The sequence below is a fragment of the Mustela lutreola genome, chromosome 2, assembly GCF_030435805.1.
Source record: "Mustela lutreola isolate mMusLut2 chromosome 2, mMusLut2.pri, whole genome shotgun sequence".
Classification (NCBI taxonomy): Eukaryota; Metazoa; Chordata; class Mammalia; order Carnivora; family Mustelidae; genus Mustela; species Mustela lutreola.
The window spans coordinates 10,665,162-10,677,821 of record NC_081291.1 but is presented as its reverse complement, the minus strand read 5'-3'; the positions used below and the strand labels follow the sequence as shown (position 1 = coordinate 10,677,821).

Here is a 12,660-nt window from a genome sequence, read left to right as displayed (position 1 = left end):
GAAACAGTACCTAATGATCAGACACAGGGAGCAGTAAATATCTCCTCTGCTGTAGAACTTAAGCAAGGGAATCCTTGGAATCATCCAGACATGGTTGTTGCTTTGGGGTTCCTAAGCCTGCCTGGAGGACCCAGGCTGCTTCCTGTTATCCTTTCTAGAAAAAGAACTTTCATCTCCATCAGCCATCCAGGGAAAAATTTGGACCTTCACATAGAGATTTTCATCTTATAGACACCATCCAGTGAGTCTGAGAGCTCAGAAGGTATTTCAGGAAAAGGTTGGAGAGAAAGGAGTCAGATAAGTTTTGCCTGAGGTCACCTAAGACTCATTTACAAGGTAGAATCATTTATGATTATTTACATAGTGTCTTCAAAAGAGAAGTGTCCATTGGACTCAGCAATACAGACATTGTTGACAATATGTGGTTGGAATGGAAGACCAGTTGGAGAAGACAGGGAAAGGGAATGGAGGACCTAAAGCTGTTCCAATGAAATTAGAATATATCCAATGAGTTTTCTGGTAAGGGGAGCAGGAAAACAGAGTATTAGGGTTGGATATGTGAGCTGTGAACTTAATACCATGTGGTGGTTTTGAGTACGTTCTGTATTTATAGAAAGCCCCATGCAGACCCATGCAGTCAGCTATTTCTTTGCAACAGCAGTTCTATATTTACATGCATTTCTCAGCATCTCTCTCAAGGTGACTATTCACATAAAAATTGTATTTAATATACAAAAAGGGGTATGCTAATTCACTTCACTTTGTAATACTTCATTACTAAGAGTTGTTGAAACTATATTCACATTTGTGAGGTGGAAGAAAAAAAGCCAGCCAAATCTCTTTACTAGTGTGATAATCACTCATTTACTTTCAGGAAAGAACTATATGGTAAACTGTTTACATATACTGACTAATGATGTCTGCCACCTTAGGAGGATGGATACTGCTATCCCCACTATTTGAGTAAGGACATTCAATTTGGAATGTATTGGTTGTCTTTCCCAAGTTCAAAGAACTTACATGTGGTAGATCTAACACTCAAAACCTGGTTTTCTGGTTCCAAAAGTTTTGCATTTAAAAACATTTGAAATTGCCTTTTATTACTTCATCTTTAAAAATCCCCTTTACTGCTCTACATTGTGTATATTCTGTTCTAAATTGCAGGTTTATTCCCTTTGCACATTTTTCTAGAGTAAAATATTTTGACATCATAAAAATACAACTTGTTTCTTGTTTGGATGCATTTTTTTCTTTCATTGTTAATTATTCTTGGCATCAGGGGATGTGACCCATGGCTGGAATGCTGCCAGAACCAGGGAAGATTTCTGCTCATCACAGTCTCTCAGGGACTCCCTGAACTTATTAGATTTTTCCCCCTTTCCTCTCTGTATTTCTGGAATTGCTTTTTTATGTTCTGTAAGTACAGGACACAAGATTATTGTATTATAGTGGAGCTCATGTTTCCATGACCTTGGGGGGCTTATTAACTAGAATTTATGTACTATTTACACATTCTTCAGGGTAACGGTAATCTGATGTTGACAGCTTGCCTTGTATCATTTCTTTCAACATTATTGTGCCCAGGGTGAGAAAAGCATGGTAGTAACACAGTGCCAGGAGGTCAGAATGCACTTTGTGCATCTGTGTGTGAGGGGTGTGTGTGTGTGTGTGTGTGTGTGTGTGTGTGTGTGTGTGTGTGTTGTGGGGCTTAAAAAATCATCAGGGCAATGGTACCTGAGTTTGTATACTTAAATATGTGATCCTTAAATGCCATAATGTTAACCAACAGATGGAAATAAGGAAGGGATCTATCTCCATTCCCAGAACTCCTTGAAACACAATTAATAAAATGCAAAGAACATCATGTGGAGGAAGTATTCCCTCTGGCAGGAAGGCCATCTCATTCCTCAACATTCTCTGCCACCACCTGTCATCACTCTCCCTCTTGCTCATTCTCTCACACATTGACTTCATTTTGATATTTGCCTATGTGAAGAAAGTGCCTTCTGGAGGGTCTTTGCTCTGTTTTCTCTGCTGACACACACTACTAGATAACCTTCTGCCTCATGCTTTGTCTTTCTGGAAACCCCTCTTAAAATGCCACCTTCTTTGCAGATCTTCCTGAACTCCTATTAACTACTCCTTTTTATACTGATTATTTTTTTTCCTTCATAGCACCACCTGTCACCATCTGACATGGTATATGATTTTATTTTTTTATCTCTATCTTCTTTCTTCATCATTGAATTCTATAGCAATTTATTTGTTCTCCATGTTTTTATATAAATTGCAGTTAGTAAGAATACAGTGCAATATTAGTATCAGATGTAGAACTGAGTGACTCAATACTTCTGTACAACATCAGGGTGCTCATAACCACAGGTGGCCTTCTTCATCACCATCAACTATTTCACCTATCCCCAAGCTCACATCTCTCCAATAACCCTCAGTTTGTTCTCTATAGTTAAGGGTCTTCTTCCTGATTTTCCTCTCCTTTTTCCCCTACCTTCATTTTCTTTGTTTCTTAAATTCCACACACAAGTGAAATCATATGGTACTTGTCTTTCTCTGACTGAGTTATTTCACTTACCATAATACTCTCTAACTCCATCCAGGTCACTGTAAATGGCATGATTTCATTCCTCTTGGTGGCTGAATATTATATATATATATATATATATATATATATATATATATATGCCCATCTTCTTTTTTTTTTAAATTTCTTTTCAGCGTAACAGTATTCATTGTTTTTGCACCACACCCAGTGCTCCATGCAATCTGTGCCCTTGTCAATACCCACCACCTGCGTCCTCCAACCTGCCACCCCCCACGCCTTCAAAACCCTCAGATTGTTTTTCAGAGTTCATAGTTTCTCATGGTTCACCTCCCTTCCAATTTCCCTCAACTCCCTTCTCCTCCGCATCTCCCCTTTTTCCTCCATGATATTTGTTATGCTCCACAAATAAGTGAAACCATATGATAATTGACTCTCTCTGCTTGACTTATTTCACTCAGCATAATCTCTTCCAGTCCCGTCCGTGTAGCTACAAAAGTTAGGGATTCATCCTTTCTGATGGAGGCATAATACTCCAGAGTGTATATGGACCACATCTTCCTTATCCATTCGTCCGTTGAAGGGCATCTTGGTTCTTTCCATAGTTTGGCGACCATGGCCATTGCTGCTATAAACATTAGGGTTCAGATGGCCCTTCTTTTCATGACATCTGTATCTTTGGGGTAAATACCCAGGAGTGCAATAGCAGGGTCATAGGGAAGCTCTATTTTTAATTTCTTGAGGAATCTCCACACTGTTCTCCAAAGTGGCTGCACCAACTTGTATTCCCACCAAAAGTGTAAGAGGGTTCCCCTTTCTCCACATCCCCTCCAACACATGTTGTTTCCTGTCTTGCTAATTTTGGCCATTCTAACTGGTGTAAAGTGGTATCTCAATGTGGTTTTGATTTGAATCTCCTTGATGGCTAGTGATGATGAACATTTTTTCATGTGTCTGATAGTCATTTGTATGTCTCCATTGGAAAAGTGTCTGTTCATATCTTCTGCCCATTTTTTTTATATGTCTGTTTTGTGTGTGTTGAGTTTGAGCGTTTCTTTATAGATCTTGGATCAACCTTTTGTCTGTACTGTCATTTGCAAATATCTTCTCCCATTTCGTGGATTGCCTCTTTGTTTTGTTGACTGTTTTCTTTGCTGTACAGAAGCTATTCATCTTGATGAAGTCCCAAAAGTTTATTTTCGGTTTTCTCCCTTTTGCCTTTGGAGACATATCTTGAAATAAGCTGCTGTGGCTGATATCGAATAGGTTACTACCTATATTCTCCTCTAGGATTCTGAGGGATTCCTGTCTCATGTTGATGTCTTTTATCCATTTTGAGTTTATCTTTGTGTACGGTGTAAGAGAATTCCTCTTGGTGACTGTGTATTATTCCATTGTATATATACATACCCCATATTCTTTATCCATTCACCAGTTGGTGGACATTTGGGCTCTCTCCACAGTTTATTTATTGTTGATAATACTGCTAAAAGCACCAGAGTGCATGTACTCCTTTGAATTCGTGTTTTTGTATGCTTTGGGTAAATACCATTAGAGCAACCTACAGAATAAGAGAAGATATTTGCAAATGACATAGCTGATTAAAGGTAAATATGCAAAATCTATAAAGAATTTTGGAACTCAACCAAAGCACAAATAACCAGTTAAGAAATGTGCAGAAGAAATGAATAGACAGTTTTCCAAAGAAGACATACAGATGGACAACAGACTCATGAAAAGATGCTCAAAATATCTCATCAGGGAAACAAAAATAGAAATTGTAATGACATATCACCTCATACCTGTTGCAACAGCTGAAATTAACAACACAGGAAACCACAGGTGTTGCGAGGAAGTGGAAAAGAGGAACCCTCTTGCAATGTTGCTAGAAATGTAAAATCTTGTCAGAGCTCTGAAAAACAGTATGGGGTTTCCTCAGAAAGTTAAAAATTGAACAACCCTATGATACAGCATTTGTACTGCTATGTATTTACCCAAAGAATACAAAAATACTAATTCAAAAGGGATTCATGCACCCAGGTATTTAAGCATCAGTATATATAATAGCCAAATTATGGAAGCAATCCAAGTGTCCATGGAGAGATGAATGGAAAAGAAGAAGTGGTATATATAGTAGTCAGCCTAAAAGAGAATAAAATTTTGTCATTTGCAATGACACCAATGGATCTAGAGAGTATCATGCTAAGTGAAATAAATCAATCAGGGAAAGAAAAAGACCACATGATTTCAGACATACGTGGAATTTAAGAAACAAAGCAAATAAGCAAAGGGGAAAAAAAAGAGAGGAAAATCAAGAAATGGACTCTTAATCAAAGAGAAACACCCCTGATTACCAGAATAAAGATGGTGGAGGATGGGGGGAAAAACAGGTGATGGGGATTGAGGAAGGCACTTGTAGTGAGCACCAGGTGTTATATGGATGTTTTGAATCACTTTATGATGAACATGTACCTAATATTACATTTTCTGTTAACTAACTTGAATTAAATAAAAACCTAAAAAGGGACAAAGAAGATATGGTCCATATATACAATGGAGAATTATGCCTCTGTGAGAAGATGCAAACCCAATTTTTGTATCAAAATGGACAGGACTGAAAGAGATTAAACTAAGTTAAATGAGCCAAGCAGAGAGAGGAATAACATATTTTTAAAATGTCACACAAGACAAATGAGGAAGAAGTCTGATTTAGCTCCCAACCTCATCAGGCCAAATAAAGAGGAATTGGTCAAATAAAGATGGACTAAACTGTGGAAAGAACCAAGATGCCCCTCAACAGACGAGTGGATAAGGAAGATGTGGTCCATATACACTCTGGAGTATTATGCCTCCATCAGAAAGGATGAATACCCAACTTTTGTAGCAACATGGATGGGACTCGAAGAGATTATGCTGAGTAAAATAAGTCAAGCAGAGAGAGAAAATTATCATATGGTTTCACTTATTTGTGGAACATAACAAATAGCATGGAGGACAAGGGGAGATGGAAAGGAGAAGGGAGTTGAGGGAAATTGGAAGGGAGGTGAAACATGAGAGACTATGGACTCTGAAAAACAAACTGAGGGTTTTGAAGGGGTGGGGAGTGGAAGATTGGGGGATCCAGGTGGTGGGTATCAGAGAGGGCACGGATTGCATGGAACCCTGGGTGTGGTGCAAAAATAATGAATACTGTTATGCTGAAAAAATAAAAAATTAGGGAAAAAAAGATGAACTAGCCACTGGGAAAGCAAACCTTCTGCTTCTTGGTATTAAAACAGCCTACCTGCTGTTCTACCTTGTACATTTCCTGTTCTGAAGTGTTGGTTTATACCTTTTGCCCATTTTCACTCAGAGCATTCCATCTATTACATGTTTTACACCATGAAAATGTTACTACTTTTATCTTTTAGATTCTTTATTTTTTTTTCTGGGTATCAAGGAATCTAACGAGAGCAGGAGTGTCACCAGAAACAAAGATGCTTTTTCTTCCTCGTGGTTCGTATTTTGGGGGCACCTGCACTATTTGATCTGGTTGTTTTGTTTTGTTTTGTTTCCTCTCATGTCCATGTTGCTCCTCCCTTTTCTCTCTGTCTTTACTGATCAGATTGCTCCTGTCTCTTTAAGTTGATATCAGAAAATTAGCATACTGATAGGTATCGCCTAGTTTATTTGTCCATAGGAATTCCTGGGTATCATTTCTGCCATCTTTAGGGGAGAGATATCAAGATCTGGTGAGCTTGACATGCATCCACTGCTGGCCTAACTAGTGTAGCTGGGGGTGAAAAAGGCATGGCAGCCAGTAGCCCAGAAAGTGTGTGTGTATGTGTGTGTGATTGTGTGTGTATGCGAGTGTGTGTGTGTGTGTGTGTGTGTGTGTGTTGTGAACTGGGGCCAGTCCTCAGAGCAGGGGTACCAGGGCTCATTTATTGACAGAGGCTAGAACTCAAGCAACAGAAGTTACTAATGGGGGTGTCCATTTCGACTCATGGGATATCTTTATAACAAAATTAAGAAAGTCCTACAAAATCAGTAAAATGAAGGATTCCCCATATCTTGAAGTTTCAGCTGGTGCAGAGTGGCAGCTTCATTCCCCAACACGTACTGCCACCATTTCTCATCATCGTCCCTCATGCTTCTTCCCCTTCAACACTCTGGCTTTCTTTTGAGCCTTGATTTTCTGAATCAAGCAGCTTCCTTGGGGCCTTGACACTGAGCCTTGTCCCTATTGGAAAAAAACTCTTCCTGAGATAACCTCAATCTCCCTTCCTATCTCCCTTGAGGTCCTGTTCACATGTCACCTTCTTTGCAGGTCTTGTGTGGACATCCAGTAAAAGAATAACACCTCATCAAGTCTCTCCTTATGCCTGCTTTCCTGTCTTCACAGCTTCTGTCACCATCTGACATTATATGTATTCACTTACAATCTCTCTCTATCATAGAATTATAAGGAAATTGTTTATCAGTACCTTGTATTCATCACCCAAACAGTGCCTAGAACAAGGTCAATACTCAGAATGTATTCCTCAAGGGATGCAAAACATTCTCAATAAAATGAGAATTTCCTTTATGCTTGAGGAACAGACAGAGGTAGAAACAGAATTTTGGATGTGATGCCCTAATGGTATGAGACCCACCGCATATATTGAATTTAACTTCCCGACTCTAAAGTGTAAGTGGTTAACAGTCATGCCAGATCATGAATGCTTGTTTGTGTGAAAATTAGTCATTTGTTTTTCTATATGCTTTTAGTTACCACCAACAGATGGAGTCAGGGAATATTACAGGAGTTTCAGAGTTTCTTCTTCTGGGATTTTCAGAGGAAACTGAAGTGCAGCTCCTCATATTTGGGCTTTTCCTCTCCATGTACCTGATCACTGTGCTTGGAAACCTACTCATTATCCTGGCTTTCACCTCTGACTCCCACCTCCACTCCCCCATGTACTTCTTCCTGGCCAACCTGTCCTTCACAGACATCTGTGTTACCTCCACCACCATCCCCAAGATGCTGGTGAATATAAAAACAGAGAGAAAAGTCATAACCTTTGCAGGCTGCTTTACACAGATGTACTTTTTCCAACTCTTTGCAGGATTAGACATTTTTCTCCTGACTGTGATGGCTTATGATCGTTTTGTGGCTATCTGTCACCCCCTGCACTACACAGTCATCATGAACCCCCAGCTCTGTGGACTGCTTGTTCTGATGTCCTGGATCCTAAGTATCCTGCATGCCTTGTTAGAAACCTTAATGGTGTTGCGGCTGTCATTCTGTACAGAGGTGGAAATCCCCCACTTTTTCTGTGAACTCAATCAGATGATCCAGCTTGCCTGCTCTGATACCTTTCTCAATAACGTGGTGATGTATTTTGCAGTTATGTTCCTGGCTGGTGGTCCCTTCCTTGGGATCCTCTACTCTTATTCTAAGATAGTTTCCTCCATACTTGGGATCTCTTCAGCTCAGGGCAAGTACAAAGCCTTTTCCACCTGTACATCTCACCTGTCAGTTGTCTCCTTATTTTATTGTACGAGCCTAGGCGTGTACTTTAGCTCTACTGCTACCCAGAGCTCCCATGCAAGTGCAGTGGCCTCAGTGATGTATACGGTGGTGACACCCATGCTGAACCCCTTCATCTACAGCCTGAGGAACAAAGACATAAAGAAGGCTCTGATGAGATTCTCTGAGGTGGCAGCTCTAAAAGGGCCAGTTGTCCTGGGACTGAAGAAGTGTCCATGACTGCCGGTCCCAAAGTGTGAGGCAAAACTTTGACCATAATGTGAAAGTCGAACATGCCTCCTCTATGTTTTTCGAGGATCTTTCCTTTATTTTGACCTCGCTGAAAAATGTTCATAACTTGTTTTATTAAGCCTTTTGATAGCTCTGGTATACAGCAGATTATTCTTTTGTCATTTCTCTACCTCCTCAAAGTCATTCTCACCTCAGATGTGAAATATTTGGGCATTCTCAATTATTCAAAGGACTACATGAATCTGTTAAGAATAATTTATTCTGAAATAAAATATCATAGTATTTTTTCCAGTTTTTTTTCCCAGAGAAATGAAAAAAAAACCCCAAAACACTTTATTCATACAATGGAATCTTACACTATAGCAGTGAAAATGAAAATGAAAAACAAAATAAACATGTATCAATATAAGCAATTCTCAGAAACATAAAGTGGAAAAAGTGCAGAATATGTAGTATATTATTTATTTAGGTATAGTTTTAAAGTGTTATTTTATTTTCTCAGTGTTCCAAGATCCATTGTTTATGCATCATAATGAGTGCTCCATGAAATACGTGCCCTCCTTAATATCCACCACCAGGGTCACCCAAAACCCCATGCCCTTCCCATCCAAAGCCCTCCATTTGTTTCTCAGAGTCCACAGGCTCATGGTTTATCTAATCCTCTGATTACCCACAACTCCCTTCTCCTCTCCTTCTCCCAATGTCCTTCATGTACAAGTAAGTGAAACCATATGATAATTGACTCACCCTGCCTGACTTATTTCACTCAGCATAATCTCCACCAGTGCTGTCCATGTTGATACAAAAGTTGGGTATTCATCCTTTCCGATGGAGGTGTAATATCCCATTGTATATATGCACCATACCGTCTTTATCCATTTGTCTCTTGAAGGGCATCTTGACCACTTCCATGGTTTGGCGACTGTGGTCACTGCTGCTATGAACATTGGGGGAGAGATGGCCCTTTTTTTCATGACATCTGTGTCTTTGGGATAAATACCCAGTAGTGCAATTGCAGGATCATAGGGTAGCTCTATCTTTAATGTCCTAAGGAATCACCACACTGTTTTCCAAAGTGGCTGCACCAACTTGCATTCCCACCAACAGCCTAAGAGGGGTCCCTTTTCTCCACATCCTTTCCAACACTTGTTTCCTGTCTTGTTAATTTGGGCCATTCTAACTAATATAAGGTGGTATCTCAATGTGGGCTTGATTTGAATCTCCCTGATGGTTCATGACGATGAACATTTTTCATGTGTCTGATAGCCATTTGTATGTCTTCCTTGGAGAAGTGTCTGTTCATTTCTTCTGCCCACTTTTCTGTCATTTGTTTGACTGAATGCTATGCCTATGGAAAATCTAATCTTGACAACAACAGCGATTTACATGAATTTAGAACAAAAAATGTGAGACTATGCGTCTCATTTGTGAACATAATTTGCTTGTATATCACCAGACTTAGACATTCTGGTGCTTATAGCTAATCATGGGGACTTTCCCACACTTTAGGATTCTATTGTTACACAGTTTGTACCCACCATGCCTACCAGGGTCGATAGAAAATAATAATAATAATAATAAATAGAATACATGTCTCCAAGTGGAATTTATGCAGAAAGACAAATATGGGGAAAAAACTGACAGAATAGATATTTTAACAATGTTTATTCTTCCAATCCAAGAGCATGGAATGGTCTTCCATCTTTTTCTATCTTCTTCAATTTCTTTCATGAGTGTTCTGTAGTTCCTCGAGTACAGATCCTTTACCTCTTTGGTTAGCTTTATTCCCAGGTATCTAATGGTTCTTGGTGCTATAGTAAATGGAATCAATTCTCTAATTTCCCTTTCTGTATTTTCATTGTTAGTGTATAAGAAAGCCACTGATTTCTGCACATTGACTTTGTATCCTGCCACGTTGCTGAATTGCTGTATGAGTTCTAGTAGTTTGGGGGTGGAGTCTTTTGGGTTTTCCATATAAAGAATCATGTCATCTGCGAAGAGAGAGAGTTTGACTCCTTCATTACCAATTTGGATACCTTTTATTTCTCTTTGTTGTCTGATTGCTGTTGCTAGGACTTCTAATACTATGTTGAACAAGAATGGTGAAAGTGGGCATCCTTGTCTTGTTCCTGATCTCAAAAGGAAGGCTGCAAGCTTTTTCCCATTGAGGATCATATTTGCTGTGGGTCTTTCATAGATAGATTTGATGAGGTTCAGGAATGTTCCTTCTATCCCTATACTTTGAAGCGTTTTAATCAGGAACAGATGCTGGATTTTGTCAAATGATTTTTCTGCATCAATTGAGAGGACCATGTGGTTCTATTCTCTTCTCATATTAATTTGTTGTATCACATTGATTGATTTGTGAATGTTGAACCATCCTTGTAGCCCAGGGATGAATCCCACCTGACATGGTGGATAATCTTTTTAATGTGCTGTTGGATCCTGTTGGCTAGGATCTTGTTGAGAATCTTAGCATCCATATTCATCAGTGATATTGGTCTAAAATTCTCCTTTTTGGTAGGGTCTTTGCCTGGTTTGGGGATCAGGGTAATGCTGACTTCATAGAAAGAGTCTGGAAGTTTACCTTCTGCTTCAATGTTCTGAAACAGCTTCAGGAGAATAGGTGTTATTACTTCTTTGAAGGTTTGGTATAATTCCCCAGGGAATCCATCAGGTCCTGGGCTTTTGTTTTTGGGGAGGTTTGTGATCACTGCTTCAATCTCCTTACAAGATATCGGTCTATTCAGGTTGTAGATTTATTCCTGGTTCAATTTTGGGACTTTATATTTTTCCAGGAATGCATCCATTTCATCTAGGTTGCTAAGCTTATTGGCATATAACTGTTGATAATAACTTCTGATGATTGTTTCTACTTCCTTGGTGTTCGTTGTGATCTCTCCCTTTTCATTCATAATTTTATGAATTTTGGCTTTCTCTCTTTTCTTTTGGATTAGCGTGGCCAATGGTTTATTGATCTTATTGATTCTTTCAAAAAACCAGCTTCTAGTTTTATTGATACGTTCTACTGTATCTCTGGTTTCTACCTCATTGATCTCAGCTCTAATCTTAATGATTTCCCTTCTTATGTGTAGAGTTGGTTTGATTTGTTGTTGATTCTCCAGTTATTTAAGGTATAGAGACAGCTGGTGTGTTCTGGATTTTCCAATTTTTTTGAGGGAGGCTTGGATGGCTATGTATTTTCCCCTTAGGACTGCCTTTGCTGTATCCCATAGGTTTTGGACCAAAGTGTCTTCATTCTCATTGGTTTCCATGAATTGTTTTAGTTCTTCTTTGATCTCCTGATTGATCCAAGCATTCTTAAGCAAGGTGGTCTTTAGCTAACCAAAGAGGTAAAGGATCTGTACTCGAGGAACTACAGAACACTCATGAAAGAAATTGAAGAAGACACAAATAGATGGAAGACCATTCCATGCTCTTGGATCGGAAGAATAAACATTGTTAAAATGTCTATACTGCCTAGAGCAATCTATACTTTTATGCCATTCCAATCAAAATTCCACCGGTATTCTTCAAAGAGCTGGAGCAAATAATCCTAAAATCTGTATGGAATCAGAAGAGACCCCGAATCGCTAAGGAAAGTTGAAAAACAAAAATAAAACTGGGGGCATCCCGTACATGATTTCAAGCTTTATTACAAAGCTGTGATCACCAAGACAGCATGGTACTGGCATAAAAAGAGACACATAGACCAGTGGAATAGAGTAGAGAGCCCCAATATGGACCCTCAACTCTGTGGTCAGTTAATCTTCGACAAAGCAGGAAAAAATATACAGTGGAAAAAAGACAGTCTCTTCAATAAATGGTGCTGGGAAAACTGGGCAGCTATATTTAGAAGAATGAAATTCGGCCATTCTCGTACACCATACACAAAGATAAACGCAAAATGGATAAAAGACCTCAATGTGAGACAGGAATCCATGAGAATCCTAGAGGAGAACATAGGTAGTAGCAGCTTCGATATCAGCAACAGCAACTTCTTTCAAGATATGTCTCCAAAGGCAAAGGAAACAAAAGCGAAAATAAACTTTTGGGACTTCATCAAAATCAAAAGCGTCTGCACAGCAAAGGAAACAGTCAGCAAAACAAAGAGGCAACCCACGGACTGGGAGAAGATATTTGCAAATGACAGTACAGACAAAAGGTTGATATCCAGGATCTATAATGAACTCAAACTCAACACACACAAAACAGAAAATCATATCAAATAATGGGCAGAATATATGAACAGACACTTCTCCTGTGGAGACATACAAATGGCTATCAGACACATGAAAAAATGTTCATCATCATTAGTCTTCAGGGAGATTCAAATTAAAATCATATTGAGATATCACCT

The 12,660-nt window shown here is 39.1% G+C and overlaps 1 protein-coding gene across 1 annotated transcript; it reads left to right on the top strand.

Annotated features, from left to right (window-relative positions):
* The first annotated feature begins 7,319 nt into the window (after nt 1-7,319).
* On the top strand, nt 7,320-8,288 carry LOC131823107 (olfactory receptor-like protein OLF4). The gene has a single exon (XM_059159085.1). The coding sequence runs from the start codon at nt 7,320-7,322 to the stop codon at nt 8,286-8,288; it is 969 nt and encodes a 322-aa protein (XP_059015068.1).
* The last annotated feature ends 4,372 nt before the right edge of the window (nt 8,289-12,660 follow it).

Coding starts and splice junctions, on each gene's coding strand:
- LOC131823107 (XM_059159085.1), top strand. CDS start 7,320: ATGGAGTCAGGGAATATTACAGGAGTTTCAGAGTTTCTTCTTCTGGGA.